Below are 17,153 nucleotides of genomic sequence, written 5' to 3' on the forward strand. Positions count from 1 at the left end.
ATTCACAGAGAGAAAGACATTGTTCTGTGGTCTTGTTCTTTTATTTCAATAAAACCTTTTTGAAGCATACAGCATGGTGTGGTCAATGTTTTTGCTTCTTTTGTCTAACTGTTACAACTCACCCCAGCATGTGTTACAACCTACCCCGGTGGTGGGGTAGGTTGTAACAAAGGAACACCATGTATTTGTCATGAACTCACAAGGTCTGTGATATTCTTGCAGAGATTTGATTTAGTGCCGTTTGTAGCAAACAAATGTGGGTATTTTGTATAAATGTTTAAAAACTCTAGCTCAAAAATTTTGTGAGTTATAGGTGGTAAAGCAAAAAGTGTTATAACCATTCCCGGTCTCCCCTACTACTTTCATATTAGCCTTGTATAATAAACCTAACTCAAATCGTTCATTTTATTTAGCAATGCAGTGGGCCAAAAAGGAAGCATTTGCACGATTGCTTAGTGATCTATGCACGCAGTCCTCCTTAGATATCATAGATTCACAAGACAGAGATTACTCTTTCTGTCACACCCATCGGCGGCGCAGCTCCTTCCCGAAATAAGAGGATTAAAAATGCGGCTCAAGTGTGCCACCCCGCGTCATTAGACTGAAAGCGCAGGCGGTTATAAAAAAAATACCGCTGTTCCCTGCAGACTGAATCTGTAACTAAAACAAGTCGTAAAGTGGAATGTGGGTAGTTAAAAACTGAGCAATACTTTACGACAATATGTGTTAATACATATTGACTTGCTATGTATAATGCAAAATTGTAGAAAATGTCAACGACCATTCTGTCACTCAGATCCTATAGTGACAGACCTTTACATAAAGGAACGCTCACTGTTAGCTTGAATGCTGTTCACCCAAATTTGTTCGTCTCCATGGTTTGAGGGTTTGAATGTGTCAGTCTTGTTTCAATTTAAAATTATGTCCCCAGCCTACATATATCCGTGCAGTAAATGAGACCATAACAGCTTTTTCAATCGACGTCTCTACAATCTTCACAGGCACGCCATTCCTGGGGTTTCTTTGAATCACATCGATGTTTCTGCTTTGACTTACTTATCCTGTCTCTAAGACAACATGACGCAGTTACCTTGGTTTCAACCATGTGCGCATGCGTAGTGCATGTATTCGGAGTCATGGCGGCGATTGATGTAAACACAGCGTACTAGGCAATTACTCATTCAGGAATTGATCGGTTTTCAATAGGCAGGGGAAATACCGAAATGTATTCTGAAAAGGTAAAGTAATTTCATGGATTGCTGACGCTCACGGTTCTGAAACAATTATCCGTTCGGAGAACACGATGTACTAGCGACGGCGAGTTAATCAAATCTGTAACTAACTGTTAGTAATCTAGATCATGTAAATACCTCCATGTTAGTATTTTGATTTTCAGCTGTTGTTAAATCGGTAGCTTGATTGTGATATAAATGCGACGTATACGTTAAATTGACCCTCACTCTAGTATACACAAACGTGTGCATTTATAACGTGTAGATTTATAATCCCCTGTTGCGCAAAACTAGTTAGCAGGATCTATCCCACGCAAATCGTAACTATTGTAGATGAAGGCTTTTGCTATTACACCCTTGACTGAGTGAAATATTTTGTCATTAATATTATGTTCCTATGTAGAAAATGTCAAAAGAAGATACATGGAGAACAGAGGACTTATTAAAGCACATGCGAGTAAGATAAGTGTGATTTACTTAATATAAATAAATATGACGTTAAATTGTCTTTTCTATTGAATCAGTGGCATCTGTTGTTTACTGCGACCTATTAAAGGTTGTGAGGCTTCTTGTTATTTAAATTAAATTTATTCTGACAGGAATTCATGTGTACAAGGGCAGTTGCTAGAGAAGTTATACATATATATTTGTTTAATAATATATTTTTTTTTCAGGGCCACAGGTATGATGATGCCTCTGGTAATAAGCGAGACCATTTGGACATGGATGATAATAGAAAAGCCAGGAGAGGAGAGTCAGGAGATCGCAGACACAGAGACCAACAGAAGACATCCCACAAGGAGAGAGATGGAACTGAGGGAAAATCTAAACACAAGGATTTGGACAAGGGCAGACACCGGAATGACACTCAAGGAAGGACAACACATAGAGACACTGAGAAGGACAGAGACCGAGACCGAACTCGGGAGAAGACAAGATACAGAGATTTGGACAGAGAGCAAGACCGAACTCATGGAAGGGCAAGACACGGGGACTTGGAGCAAGAGCAAGAGGGAACTCGGGAAAGGAGAAGACATAAGGATTTGGAAAGGGACGGAGACCGGGACGATGGAACTCGGGAAAAGATAAGACACAGGGATTTGGAGAGGGACAGAGACCGGGACGATGGAACTCGGGAAAAGATGAGACACAGGGATTTGGATAGGGACAGAGATCGAGACGATGGAACTCGGGAAAAGATAAGACACAGGGATTTGGAGAGGGACAGAGACCGGGACGATGGAACTCGGGAAAAGATAAGACACAGAGATTTGGAGAGGGACAGAGACCGGGACGATGGAACTCGGGAAAAGATAAGACACAGAGATTTGGAGAGGGAGAGAGATCAACACCCAAGGAAAGATACCAGAAGGGAAAAAGCAGAAGAGAGAGATAAAAGAGAGCCAGAAAGAAGACAAGAATGGGAGGGAATCGAGAAAAGGGACTATGACAAAGGACATGAGAGGGCAGAGAAGGAGCACAGGAAGACAGAGAGAAGGAGAGCTGAGCGGGGCCGAGAGTATGGGGAGGGGAGGGAAAGAGAGAGGGACAGGGAAAAAGATCAGGAAAGGTGGAAGGAGAAAGATGGGTACAAGGACCAAGGATGGAGTCACAGCATCAGACATGTTAAGGAAAATGACCAGTCAAAAGACAAGGTACAGGGCAAGTTTCTGGAACCGCCAAATGAACACAGACGACACAAAGATGGGCAACATTCAAGGCAAAAAGAAGATAAGGGTAAGATAACTATCAATATTTCTGTTCCGTTTCATATTTACTACTTGTCATAAAGCATCTAATATCAGTACAAAAGTTTTTTTTTTTGTTAGATGACATGTACAAACACTCTTGATGATCTGAGCTGAAAACATTTATGAAAACATCTCATTATTTTTTAATTTCTGTGCATAATCAATTCTTGTTACATCATTCAGAATACAAGGAACAGCGTCACAAGGAAAAAGAGGAGAGGGAAAGAAGGCGAAGAGAGAGGGAACAGCGGGTAAGAGTCCCAGGCAGCTTGGGGAGAGGTTTGACAGGCGTACAGAAATGGGTGCGAAACGTGTTAGTTTGATACGGCTGCCGCAGCTCAGTGCCACCTGAGTTTTTGCCTTGGGCCTGGGTCTCCCTGCAGGAGGCCGGCGAGAGCCGGAGGCGCGACAAGCTGTCCGGAGACAGGGAGGAGATGCGCAGGGAGGATGTGCGAAGGGACATGGAGAGGAGAAAGGACGACAGGCACCGGGAGGGGAGGCGCAGGGAGGACCGGGACCCTGGCAAAGCCCTGGCCAAGCTGACTGCTGGCAGCCAGAGGCATTCGGCTCAGGGGGGTCCTGAGAAGCCCGGCTTCGGGAGGAGACACCTTGCAGAACCGGAGGTGAGGAATTCGAAATCACTTTGCGAATGGCTATGGACCGTGGATGTGTGCCCGTCTCTGGGTTTTCTTGTGCTTAGTCTTCCAAATTTTTGGCTGCAGGCCAAGATAGGGGACCCTGAGGTTAGTAGCGTGTCTTCTGAGAAGCAGGTGGAGGAGGAAGGTGCAGAGGAATATGAGGAAGACTTTGAGGTAGGAGCCTCGACGTCATGGGAGATGCAACAATCTCATTGGTCACGGCAATTAATAAAATCACAGGAAACCTTCACCGGTTATCTTTAACCTTTCAATGTGTCGTGATCTCCTTGCATCTGTGTAGCCCTGGTAGGTCGTTTAAGAGTGCTGAGTGTTTCAGTGTATGTCCCAATCAAGGGCCTGCTTTGGAAAATTATTGTTGTTCCCGATTAGCAGTTTATGCTAGCTTTGCTTGTAATGGGTATAACCAGTGTCAGAGATCCATTGCCTATGACTTCTTCAGTAGGTGTCTAACTGTGAGATATGGATACCATTACTTGCATACATGCTGAGGAAGCTATGTTTTTTCCACGAGGATACTAACATGAGACGGAAAACACTCTTCACTGAACAGGGTTTCCTTATTGCCGTGCTGCTATTCAACCTTTTTAGTCATAACGTGGCCTGTGTCGTTCACGATGTGGTGTTTTCCACTTGAAGGACTATGAGGAGGACTTTGAGGAGGCTGATGACAGCGACGAGGTGGGTGGGAGTGACGAGGGAGGTGGCGGGAGAGGGGAGCAGATGAGTGCCCAACAAAGGAAGGAAGTGGAGGTCATTCAGAGGGCCATGGAGGCAGAGAACCGTCGACTCGGCTCCGTTCAGTCAACACTGCAAATGGGGGAGTGCGAAGAGGCTGGCAGAGATGGGACACCAGGTGGCGTAGCGGTTAAGGACCCAACCACATCACTTTGTTTGGGTGTGAGAGCCAGTCCCTCTAGTCACATGGGCTAAAACGTCATCTGTGCCACTTGGTTTGTTTGCAGATGGTGCGGTTTCCCATAGCAGGACCACCCAGCAGGGGAAATTCATCGATTTTGTGGCTGCAAAGCACCGGGAGATGAGCAAAAAAATAGGCAGCAAGCAGAAGTATGCAACTGCAGTCTCTTCACTTTAAAAAATGCTAAATATGCACACCTAAGCTCCACGCAGAACCATTTCTCTGTAAACTTGTATTCATTTTAAATTCCCCAGCTTGTCATCTGACTCCATTTATTCGGTTTTTAACTATATATTCAAAATATGAAATAGGTGGCTGATATTATAATAGGAAACCAGAATTAAGTGTGGGGAGGAAACTATAATGGCTTGGTTCACGGCATGCCGCAGGAAGCGCAGCGCAGAGCTTCTGCGACTGGTCGACCTCGACTTCTCTGTCACGCTCTCACTGCTGGACCTGCCTCCGCTGACCGAGTACGACATGTACATAAAGAGCTTCGGATCGACCGACACGAAACAGGTGTGTCTCCCGGGACCCGTTTGCCGCTGAGGGGTGGCCTCGGCGGCAGGTAATCACTGACGGCGTTTACGTCCATCTGGACAGGCCTACGCCCAGTGTCGCGAAGATGATGTGGACAGGGATGTTCAGACAGAGGAGGTGGAGACCAGCGACAGGTGGACCCAACACCCAGCTGACCGTGGCTTAGTCTGTGGGGGTGAGGTTTGGAGTGTATTGTGGCCGTACACATCACATCACATCACATATGCTTTCTAGGGACTGTAGGACTTGCTGTGAATTCCAGTTGCAGTGATGTAATTTAGTATGGAATCTGTGTAGTAAAAGCTACTAGCACTTAGCATGTTATCTTTCATCTCTACAATGAAAGCTACTTTTACAAAGAAAAAAAAAAAACTTCCATGTTGCGACAACCTGGGGGGTGGTCCCCCTCAACATAATGTACCAACCAGGCAATGGTGGTCTCACACTGTCACAATCGCCTGGGAGTGTATTAAAGATCGACCGCTATTTTGAATGGTATTAGCGCTTAGCATGTTATCCTGTACTGTAAATGGTATTAGCACTTATCATGTTATCCTGTAAATAGTATTAGCGCTTAGCATGTTATCCTGTACTGTAAATGGTATTAGCACTTAGCATGTTGTCCTGTAATTGGTATTAGCACTTAGCATGTTATCCTGTAAATAGTATTAGCGCTTAGCATGTTATCCTGTACTGTACATGGTATTAGCACTTAGCATGTTGTCCTGTAATTGGTATTAGCGCTTAGCATGTTATCCTGTAAATAGTATTAGCGCTTAGCATGTTATCCTGTACTGTACATGGTATTAGCTCTTAGCATGTTATCCTGTAATTAGTATTAGCACTTAGCATGTTATCCTGTAAATAGTATTTTACTTGCCTGTTTCTGCATCCTCGCAGGTCCGGGTCTCACCGGTGAGGCCTCAGACAAACACACAGGAGGCGAGAGCTTGGCATCTCCACGGCTGGCGGCCTTCCTGCTCTCCGCCTCTCAGGTGAGGGTCGCTGTAGTGGGGTTAAGCGGAGAACTTTAATTTTTAAGTTGCCCGTATTACTAGTGTGTCAGTGTGAGTGCATCTCCATTACTTGGACGGGGCAGCGACGTCTGCTGATGCTTGTATGAAACCCCCCTCGCCCTTTGCCAGGTGATGACTGTCCTTCTAGAAGAAGACCGGCTCGAGAGGTTCTCGCTCTGCAAGCCCAACCTGCAGAGGGACGCCCTGCCCTTCAGCGACGGCCGCCTGCAGCTCGGCTCCGGCATGCCCTTCCTGCACGGTGAGCTGCACACCGCCCCCTGCTGTCCAATATGAGGCATTTCCAAACCAGCTAAAAGTATCTTTAGCCAAAGTATCGTTGGGAGCGTTTGGGGTTAGGGTAAAATGGGAAGGGGTTTGAGATTTAAAGTTAATAACATTTACCTGTACCTTACTGTACATCAGCTGGGCCTCTCCGGGGATCTGAGCCAGCTACTTTTTAAGGTTAACCAGATTCACCACTATCCTCTGTGGCCTGTATTGGTTTTCATTTTTGTTTTCATCAGCAGATCCCATTCCACTTTATCAGTTTAACAGTGAGTTTTTGTTAAGGTAATGGGTACAGCGTACTGCTTGGGAAGGTGAATAAGTACATGACGGCTTTGTGTAGAGAGGTCCTTGTGTTACTGTGGCCGAACCCTCAGGTGGGACACGCTGCTACGGGTCGCTAACCCGGCTGCCTTGCCTTCTCCACGACCCCCATACCCTCCACCGCAGGTCGAGAGGTCAGTCTTATGGTGTTCTCCCAGACGCAGAGGCAGACAGTGCTGTCTGTACATCGGCCCTCTGCCAGACCCAGTGCCGTGCACCTGGACAGCAAAACCATCCTTTGCATCTGGAACATCTGGGAGCCTTCATGTCCACAGAAAATCCTTGTCTACGAGTCAGAGGTGAGGCAGTTAATTCAGAAGTAAAACCTTGTGTAGAGATGGGAGGGGCGGCGCGGTGGTGCAGTGGTTAGCACTGTCACCTCACGCCTCTGAGCCCTGGCTTCAGGTGTCCGCCGAGAGTTTGCATCTTCTCCTCGTGTCGTCGTGGGGTTTTCTCCAGGTACTCCTGTTTGCCCCCACAGTCCGAAAACATGCCGAGGCTGATTGGAGTTACCAAATTGCACATAAGTGCACTTGTTTGAATGAATGGTGTGTGAGTGTGCCCTGAGATGGGTTGGCACCCCATCCTGGGATCCCCCCGCAACCATGAATAGGACAAGAAAATGGATGGATGTACAGATTGGATGTGAGACATTTGAGTTGGAAATAAAAGCTTATATACAGAATGGAGATGAGACATTTCAGTTAGAAATTTGGTTGAAAATATTTCAGGTTGAAATGAAATGTTTTTTTTTGTCTATTTTTCAATTTTATTTATTGGTGATGCTGAGCAATTTATTTATTTATTTAGCATTTATTTATTTATAAAGCAGACATGTTCCTTTCCACATAGCTTGTTTTTTATCAGACTCATTTGTTGTTAATATGCTTTTCAGTTGAACTTCACGTACGGAGATGAAGAATTTATTTGTTTTTCCTTTACATTATTTCCCATTAATAAAGCCAGAATTAATTCTCAAGTTGCAGCACCAGACTTAATTGGACCTGTGGATTTTGGTTGAACACCTGCTGCCCTCATTAACAAACAGTTCTCGATGAAAGGCCTTTGTGATGCTGGCTGTATCGGCGGCCCTTGACCCTTGTGGCCCCGCCTCTTTCCCAGGTGTCCTGTTGCTGCTTTGGCCCCGGGAAGGCGTCCCTCGTGTTTGCCGGCACGGCTGTGGGCTCCCTGGTACTCTGGGATCTGCGGGAGCAGTCCAGCCTGCACTGCAGCATCAGGATCGGGGAGCAAGACTGGACCCTTCGCTACCCAACCTTCTCCACTGGTGGGCGCCTGTGTTTCATACATATACAGGAAACAGATCAGTATGACAAAGGTGAACACTCTGTGTGTGTGTTTGTACATGTCGAGTAGCCACATGGAGGAATGTGTGTGTGTGTCCGTCCCCATACAGACGCAGTACTTGCAGCCTCTGGCCACCTCTCCCCAGTGATGGCAGTGGAGCCCATCCCTCCCTCCACACCAGAGGCCCACAGAGACAGCTTTCCTCAGCTGCCGTGGCAGGAAGGTACAGCAGGGCGTCTTTCTCCTTCCCAGGGGGCGAGGACGCTGTAATGGCTACATTTTTGTCCTCCCCTGCCACAGTTGCGTGTATCTGGGCCCGTGAGCCAGTTTCTCTCTCCAGCCCTGTGCTTCCTGTAAATAAGCATATTATTAAAAATAACACAATGAGGAGTTACTTAACAGTAAGGGAGGCATGTGGTACAAATGCTTTCATACTGTTTAAATTTAATGCCAAGATCACACGGAAATACATATACTCAGTCACCACTGTGTTAGGGACACCTAACTTATACTGGGTTGGAGCCAATTTGCCTCCCGAACCGTTTCAAGTTCACAAGTATTGTATGTTCAGAGAAATCATTCTACACATGGCTGTTATGCTGTAAACCCTACACATCTGTGTGCATCAAAATTCAAGGATAGAGGCTGTTGCTGAACCACCATGCTCGGCTCACCAATCATAGGATATTCACATTAGATTAAATCATGCATCTTAGTCATTCTAATTCTTATCTAAACGGTATGTGATGCTGTATGGTTAACCACATGCCACATGGTTAACCGTTAGGGGGAGCAGGCAGTTGCCATTCACAAAACTGGCTACTGAGTGTAGATCCAGGATTTTGTGCAGCATTCAAACACTTCACTTTCATGCAGATATCGCCTTTTGCTTTTTCTTGTTGTTTTTTGTTTGTGTACCCGCTGTGGGGTTTAACGTCGTTTTTGACAGCAGTGATTTTTCGGCTTTAGAATCTTCAGGGATGTCCTTCCAGTTAGGGTCCCTCGACGAGAAGGGGGTGTTGAACCTGTGGGTGAGTTTTCCGTTCAGTCCGCCTTCAAATTGCGCCTTGCCTTCAAAGCCTTAGTTAGCTCCCTCTCACCTGGTTTTCTTACTGCCGTCTCCTTGGTCACGCCATTAAATTGTATTTGCGATTGTGACATAATTGTAATTGTTATTGCGTTGGTTCACTCTGGCTGGGTGTGTTTCAGGTGGTGGTCGAGCTTCCGCAAGGCGACGAGGCAGGATCCCACAGCAACCTAGGTGAGTCGGAAAGAGAGGTAGGGATGGACAGAATGAGATAGACAGGAAAGAGAGACAGAAAAAGGATACCGAGATGGATGGGCCAGTTTTGCTTTTTTGGCTCTCTCTGCATGGGAACGGGGATTGGAGCGGATGAGGTTATACAGCATGTGGTTTGTTTTACGTTTGCAGGCCTCAGGCCCGGAGGGAGAGTGAAACTGCTGCACAGCTCTGCCGTCGCTGTGCTCCAGCGGTAAGAGCCTAGGGCAGCGCCGCGATATCCTCAGGCTTGGCATCTTAAGCTGATTCCCTCCATTGGCACTGATATGTTTACATATATACCATGCGTGCCACAACTCCAGTCCTGGGGGGCCGGAACCCTTTCCGCCACATTTCTGGGTTTCCCCTCATTTGACACACCTGATTCAACTCCTTGTGCTAATTGCCACAAAGCTCTTGAGCTGAATCATTCATGGTGGAACAGGGAAGGAGCTTAAGCTGCACGGGGCTCCAGCCCTACAGGACTGGAGTTCCACACCCCTGATATATACAGTTCTGTGCAAACGTCTTAAGGCTGGTTCATAGTTCTCCGCACGCAAACTAGCGGACGCATCCTCTTGAATGTTTATGACGTCACTGCTCCTCCTTGGGTGAACGCCTGCAAATTTGTGTCTGTGCAGCTCGGGCCACGCTGTGTATGTCCGATTCACTAGCGTCCACTTTAAACACCAACACCGATGCTTTTGATGAACGTTGGGCTAGTTCTCAAACCCTACAGACTATTTACAAGGTAATAAAAGCGTCACATACATGTAAATACATGTATATTTGATTGCAGACTTGCCACAAATTGAAAATCTCACGCCAGCTAGCTGACCAAAATTGGCAGGCCCGTGAGCTGGCTCTCTTAATTTGTAAAATGTAAAGAAACACACAGACACCTCACTGCTGTGGTACATGGGCAGGGAATATCAGAATAATAATTTATTATTATTAATAATAATAATACTAGGAATACGACCCATTGTGTACAAAGTACATGGCTTGACCAGAGAACTATGAACATTTCGCTTGTGCAGAGAAGTATGAACCAGTCTTTAGGCAGTCAAAAGAAACGTTTAAGGCTATTTTCATGAATCAGGTGTTAGTTTGCTCAGAAAAAGAACACTATTTAACATTAAGACTGGAGACGCCAGAGCTCATAAAGAGCACAGAGACCTACCACACCTTATTATGCTAATCTAACCTTCATCGGGTTATTTATGTAATTTAATTAATCTAGTGAGCTGCTGATGAAATGTAAGGAATACATGGAATGTCTGGGGTGCCCCTGAGGAGAGGTTTGGGAACTGAAGCGGTGTTCATCTGGCCGTCCAACAAGAGTAACTTGTAGGAAAACAGAAGAAATTTGTGTTAGCTCTTATTGTGTCACTCTTAATATGCGTACATTGTAATGTTTTCCAAGTGAATTTACACTTACCGCCCAGATAAAGAGCTTTAAAATTGTCTTTGTATGTTTTCATGGATGCCAGTTCCTCCCCAGTGGAAGCCCTCGCCCTGGACTCCATTCAGAGCCTGCTGCTCAAGTTCCACCCCTCTGACTCTAAGCACTTCTACGTGGGCACAGACATGGTTAGCATCCAGCTCTCTCTTAATGCGTTTGTCGTGGCGGACGGGCTGTTTGTGGCGAGGAGGGCATCCTCGGGGAATCCGGAATGCTACTGGACGTAATTGTCATCATCAGTGCGATAAGCTAGACAGATGTATGCTCAGCTGGTGTATACACATGTAGATAAATGTATGTATCATTGTGAGCATCGGTTGTTCTGGAGGATGACACACTAAGAGGAGATGTGTTCTATAGCAGGACACACATAAAGGGCATGTGTTCTGTAGTACAGTACGTTAAAGGGGATGTTGTATATCAGCTGTACATTAATGCCATCTGCATCCTGTTTCAGAACCTGGTGTACCATGGAACCCGTCACGGGTTGAGGAGCCCGCCCACGTTCTACAGGTCGCAGAAGGGTGGTCGGAGCCCCGTTCCTGTCACCTCACTGGACTTCTCCCCCTTTGACGAGTCCATTTTCCTGGTGAGCTGCCTTCCTGGTTAGGCGGGTGGGAGATGCCATTCTCAAACCTGACCAGATTAACTACCGTGTTCAGTGACCTGCTGAGGATCTACGGTGCAGCTTTTTGTTCCTGCAGTGTCGTAGTTTCGTGGCAGCAGTGAATTTTTCACTTGGAGTTTTTGGTACTATCTCATCCTTAACCTGGAGGGGCTGATCCACCCTTTTCCGGTTGAGGACCATGGCCTCAAACATGGACGTGCTGATCCTCATCCTCGCCACTTCACACTTGGCTGCAAACTGCCTCAGTTCAGGCTTCATGTCACAGATTGATGAAGCCAACAGGACCTTATCATCTGCAGAAAGCAAATAATCTGATGCTATGGCCCCCAAACCAGACTCCCTTCACCCCTTAGCTGTACATAGGAATTTTGTTCATAAAGTTACCCTATACTCCTGACGCACCCCCCACAGTACCCCCCATGGGACATGGTCATATACCTTTTCCAAGTCCGCAAAACACATGTTGACTGGTTGGACAAAATCCCATGAACCCTCCAGTATCCGTGTGAGGGTCAAAAGGAGGAACTTCCTGCCTTCAGGAGGCAAATCTCTTCCACCCCCACAGCCTTACCACTGTAGAGTTTTTTGAATACCTGTGTGACCTCGGCAATAGTGATTGGTGATTCCCCCTCTGCAACCTGGGACTTGCTTTCCTCCAAGCCAAGGAAGGTGTGTCTGTGGGATTTAGGACAGGGGGGGCCAATCTTATTCGCAAAGGGCCGGTGTGTATGCGGGTTTTCGCTGCAACTCCCTAATTAGATTACTAATTAGAGCACGGATTGGCTGAAGAGTCCTCACACCTGGGTTTTACCAGCTGATATACAGGTTACCCCAAAAACCCACATACACACCGGCCCTTTGTGGATAAGATTGCCCCCCCCCTGATTTAGGAGATCCTCAAAGTGCTCCTCCCAACACCCGACATCCCTGCTTCCCTCTCTTCAGTCATATGATGACTTGCCCGAATCTTGCCAGAGACTGATTGAAAGTCATGTCCCATTCTCTCATCAAACTCTTACTACTCCAGAGTTTTTGCTTCTACAACTGCCAAAACTGCACTCCTCTTGCCCTTTTGGAACCTGTCTGCTGCCTTCAGAGCCTCACAGGCTTCCAAGCTCAGAAGGCCTTGCTCTTCACCATAATGGCTCCTTTAATTGCTGGTCTGCTTCTCTGGTTTTGAGGATTGCCGCTGCAAAAGGCACTAACTGCGTTACAGCCGCAGCGCCATTGGCAAATTTTGGTGGACCATGGTTTTGTGTTGCTGATGGAATTTGGCCTTTGGAGAAAATTACTTGGGCTCCTCGGGAATGGGGTGTTCTGCTGTACTCGGGTTCAGAATGGGCAGGCGTATGGGTTTTTTCTCAGTCGCACTCTTCCAGATTTTACTGTTGTTACCCACGTGAGAATTTAAACTCGGTAAATCTAGTGTCCCCCAGCAGTACAAAGGAGTCCCCGTAGGGGTACCTTCTAACGCCCTATATCTAGATCAGGGGTTTCCAACTCCGGTCCTGGAGAGCTACTGTCCAGTAGGTTCTCAGTCTTACCCGGCTTCTAATGAGCCACACCTGTTCTCAGGTAGATACCTCTTGCACTATCTCAGGCTCCTTTCCCACTAGAGGTTAGGTTCTGTGTCTCTAAAGCCAGTCTCGGTGTCTAGAAATCGGTCTGCCCCACCCCTGCCGTTGACTGCTGCCTAATCCATGTTGTACTGGTCCCTAATGGCTCCTGCTATGGGTGGTGGGCCTACAGGAGAACAGGATCATGTAGGTCAAACCCCTGTTGCAGATGGGGATTCTTCTTCATTGTTTTTCTTCTTCATAAGGGTAATTTGAATCACGTTATATCTGGCCCCTCACCTAAGACCAATTTGCTTTGGGAGGCCGTACATACTGTTGCCCCAACAACATAGCTCCTAGGATCATTGAGGTACACAGACCCCTTATCATCTGACTGCTCCCAGCCTGGGATGCCCATGTCCATCTTCTTGCAACAAGTATATAAATCACATCTCCAGCCCACCAAACTTCCAGGAAAGATGGCATTCAAGGCCTCATCTCTCCAGCCATAGCTACGCTTTTTTAGAAACACCCTATCTTCATAGGTGGCCTGTGGCGACGGCAGCATGAGGCTCCACTCAGTCTCAAGTGAGTCTCCCATCATGGAGTGGTCTTGCGGCGTCGGTGGATCCACACTCTCAGCCAGATGGTCCCTCACCAGGCCAGCAATGTTCTGCACGCTGGACCCGGCCACCTCCATCATCTGCATGTGGGACTTGCTGCAGAAAGAGTCTGAGCCGGTTGCCATGGAGAAGGTGCATCCTGACCGGTGTGTGATCCCGCCTTTGGTGATTGTTCGACAGGAAGGTCTGCCATTCCGACATTGGTCATTGGCATATTAACACGATGGGATTATCATTAGTTATCAGCTGCCCTTTCTCCATTCCTCCCCTTCTGTTTCTCCAGTATCACCTCCATGGCTGTTTTCGGGGATCCATCCAAGCAGAACTCGTTTTCGGGGATCTTGCTGGCCACGCACTCAGGGCAGCTGGAAATCCACTATCTCAGCAGGAGTTGGACGGCGCCGGGGCACTGTGAGCTGGAGCGGTTACAGAACCTGGCTGGTGACATTTACTGATGCGGCTGCCCCTGCATCTCACTGGAGGCCAGACTCCTCCCCCACCTACGCTCCTATGACCGAGAACATCTTAGAAGGCTCTGTCTGCCTATGTATTACGCAGAACAATATAGAACAAACATTCTATATATAGATGAATAACTATGTTACTGTAGCCGCCCTTTGGCGCTGATTGTGGGCCAAACGCTCTGCTATTGTAGCGGAATTCTGGCAGCACGTTACCTGGGCTGTTATAAGCCCCACCCCAGAAACCTTGATACCAGGGGAAACACATTGCCTGGTTCTTTGAAGAACTGCTCCATCTCGCAGAACATCAGACTGACGTCTCAAACCCATGCCAAAGATCTGATGTGGGTCTCGTGTCAGAATGAGAGGAAACGTTTAAAAAAACACTCGCAAATACACGATTTGACAAAATATGAATATATATCATTTTTATGTTAAAAGTATTTCTGTACAGAAATTTTTTATGTTAATAAAGCTTAATAATTATGCTTTCTTCCTTCAAGTATGTATCATTTAATAATCAAAAAATGAACAGATTAATCATAATATTCACAGAAGAAAATGCATTTATAAAATACATAAAAGCATTTATGTCAATTTTTTAATTCTACCGACTTTTTTACAGTACAGAATGTGACCGAGAAAAAAATGAATTTGCATGTAAGTTTTTTGGTTGATTTTGTAGGACAGAGTCAGTCATTGAGTTTATTGGTAACCAGACATATTCACACCAGTATATTTCCATATAATATCCTTTTACACATAGTCATGCCAAGATTCATTTATGAACAGCATCCAGACTGATGTTATACAGTAGTAACAGTGGAAAGACTGGATGACCACCTGGAACCGCAAACATGCTAAGTGCTAAGTCAGGATAGAAATGTGTTTAAAGTGCCTGGACAAGAAGGTAACAAGCTAATTATTTTAGCATCATCCATTATTATGTTGATTTATTTCCTTTATTATTTTGGCCAACGGAAATCCTGTAACAGGTTTGTTAAAGCCATGCAGCAAGGTGCAGGAAATAATCATGGGAAATTATTGTTAATTAATAGAGTTTTAACTGGGCCATTCATAGTCGAAGGAGGCCTAGCTGGAACTGGGCCATTCGTAGTGGAAGGAGGCCTAGCTGGAACTGGGCCATTCGTAGTGGAAGGAGGCCTAGCTGGGACTGGGCCACTTGTAGTGGAAGGAGGCCTAGCTGGGACTGGGCCACTTGTAGTGGAAGGAGGCCTAGCTGGAACTGGGCCATTCGTAGTGGAAGGAGGCCTAGCTGGAACTGGGCTGTTTGTAGTGGAAGGAGGCCTAGCTGGGACTGGGCCACTTGTAGTCGAAGGAGGCCTAGCTGGAACTGGGCCATTCGTAGTCGAAGGAGGCCTAGCTGGAACTGGGCCATTCGTAGTCGAAGGAGGCCTAGCTGGAACTGGGCCATTCGTAGTCGAAGGAGGCCTAGCTGGAACTGGGCCATTCGTAGTCAAAGGAGGCCTAACTAACTGGGCCATTCGTAGTCGAAGGAGGCCTAGCTGGAACTGGGCCATTCGTAGTCGAAGGAGGCCTAACTAACTGGGCCATTCGTAGTCGAAGGAGGCCTAGCTGGAACTGGGCCATTCGTAGTCGAAGGAGGCCTAGCTGGAACTGGGCTGTTTGTAGTGGAAGGAGGCCTAGCTGGAACTGGGCTGTTTGTAGTGGAAGGAGGCCTAGCTGGAACTGGGCCATTCGTAGTTGAAGGAGGCCTAACTGGGACTGGGCCACTCGTAGTCGAAGGAGGCCTAGCTGGAACTGGGCTGTTTGTAGTCGAAGGAGGCCTAGCTGCAACTGGGCTGTTTGTAGTGGAAGTAGGCCTAGCTGCAACTGGGCTGTTTGTAGTGGAAGTAGGCCTAGCTGGAACTGGGCTGTTTGTAGTGTAAGGAGGCCTAGCTGGAACTGGGCTGTTTGTAGTGTAAGGAGGCCTAGCTGGAACTGGGCCATTCGTAGTCGAAGGAGGCCTAGCTGGGACTGGGCCATTCGTAGTTGAAGGAGGCCTAGCTGGGACTGGGTCATTCGTAGTCGAAGGAGGCCTAGCTGGAACTGGGCTGTTTGTAGTCGAAGGAGGCCTAGCTGGAACTGGGCTGTTTGTAGTGGAAAGAGGCCTAGCTGGAACTGGGCCATTCATAGTCGAAGGAGGCCTAGCTGGAACTGGGCTGTTTGTAGTGGAAGGAGGCCTAGCTGGAACTGGGCTGTTTGTAGTGTAAGGAGGCCTAGGTGGAACTGGGCTGTTTGTAGTGTAAGGAGGCCTAGCTGGAACTGGGCCATTCGTAGTCGAAGGAGGCCTAGCTGGGACTGGGCCATTCGTAGTCGAAGGAGGCCTAGCTGGGACTGGGCCATTCGTAGTCGAAGGAGGCCTAGCTGGGACTGGGCCATTCGTAGTCGAAGGAGGCCTAGCTGGGACTGGGTCATTCGTAGTCGAAGGAGGCCTAGCTGGAACTGGGCCACTCGTAGTCGAAGGAGGCCTAGCTGGAACTGGGCCACTCGTAGTCGAAGGAGGCCTAGCTGGAACTGGGCTGTTTATAGTGGAAGGAGGCCTAGCTGGAACTGGGCTGTTTGCAGTGGAAGGAGGCCTAGCTGGAACTGGGCCATTCATAGTCGAAGGAGGCCTAGCTGGAACTGGGCCATTCGTAGTCGAAGGAGGCCTAGCTGGAACTGGGCTGTTTGTAGTGGAAGGAGGCCTAGCTGGAACTGGGCTGTTTGTAGTGGAAGGAGGCCTAGCTGGAAATGTGCCAGGGGTTTTAGTGTTATTGATGTAAGGTACAATCATAATCAAATTGTAAGATTATGTTTTTGAGGAATATAATTTATATTTTTTCTACTTGGGATGCAGCCCAATATGAATGAATTATTAAAAAATGCACAGATAATGCATTATAAACATTCATCCATTTTCTGTAACTTCTTATCCTTGTCAGGGTTGTGGGGGGTCTGTAGCCTGTCCCAGAGGCCTCGGGAGCAAGGCAGGGAACAACCCAGGATGGGGTGCAAACCCATCGCAGGGCACACTCATACACCAGTCACTCATACACCATTCACTTACACCTATAGGCAATTTGGTAACTGTAATTAGCCTCAGCATGTTT

At 47.1% G+C, this 17,153-nt stretch overlaps 1 protein-coding gene and 1 long non-coding RNA gene across 2 annotated transcripts in view; one reads left to right on the forward strand and one right to left on the reverse strand.

Moving 5' to 3' along the window:
• Nucleotides 1-14,921, reverse strand: part of LOC125739835 (uncharacterized) — a 36,489-nt gene extending 21,568 nt beyond the window's left edge. Inside the window, exon 1 of the long non-coding RNA XR_007397344.1 lies at nucleotides 14,884-14,921. This is a non-coding gene — a long non-coding RNA (uncharacterized LOC125739835). The remainder of the gene's footprint in view (nucleotides 1-14,883) is intronic.
• dync2i1 (dynein 2 intermediate chain 1) lies at nucleotides 1,104-14,528 on the forward strand. The gene is made up of 22 exons (XM_049010304.1): nucleotides 1,104-1,238; nucleotides 1,636-1,689; nucleotides 1,907-2,969; nucleotides 3,167-3,234; nucleotides 3,367-3,606; nucleotides 3,706-3,795; nucleotides 4,279-4,495; nucleotides 4,605-4,707; nucleotides 4,948-5,077; nucleotides 5,162-5,273; nucleotides 5,999-6,093; nucleotides 6,244-6,373; nucleotides 6,850-7,022; nucleotides 7,846-8,008; nucleotides 8,138-8,251; nucleotides 8,998-9,059; nucleotides 9,238-9,289; nucleotides 9,461-9,521; nucleotides 10,801-10,900; nucleotides 11,230-11,361; nucleotides 13,502-13,725; nucleotides 13,863-14,528. The coding sequence occupies exons 1-22, from the start codon at nucleotides 1,224-1,226 to the stop codon at nucleotides 14,032-14,034; spliced, it is 3,570 nt and encodes a 1,189-aa protein (XP_048866261.1). The 5' UTR covers nucleotides 1,104-1,223; the 3' UTR covers nucleotides 14,035-14,528.
• Nucleotides 14,922-17,153: the final 2,232 nt, after the last annotated feature.

Source organism: Brienomyrus brachyistius, chromosome 4, assembly GCF_023856365.1.
Source record: "Brienomyrus brachyistius isolate T26 chromosome 4, BBRACH_0.4, whole genome shotgun sequence".
In the NCBI taxonomy this organism is placed as follows: domain Eukaryota; kingdom Metazoa; phylum Chordata; class Actinopteri; order Osteoglossiformes; family Mormyridae; genus Brienomyrus; species Brienomyrus brachyistius.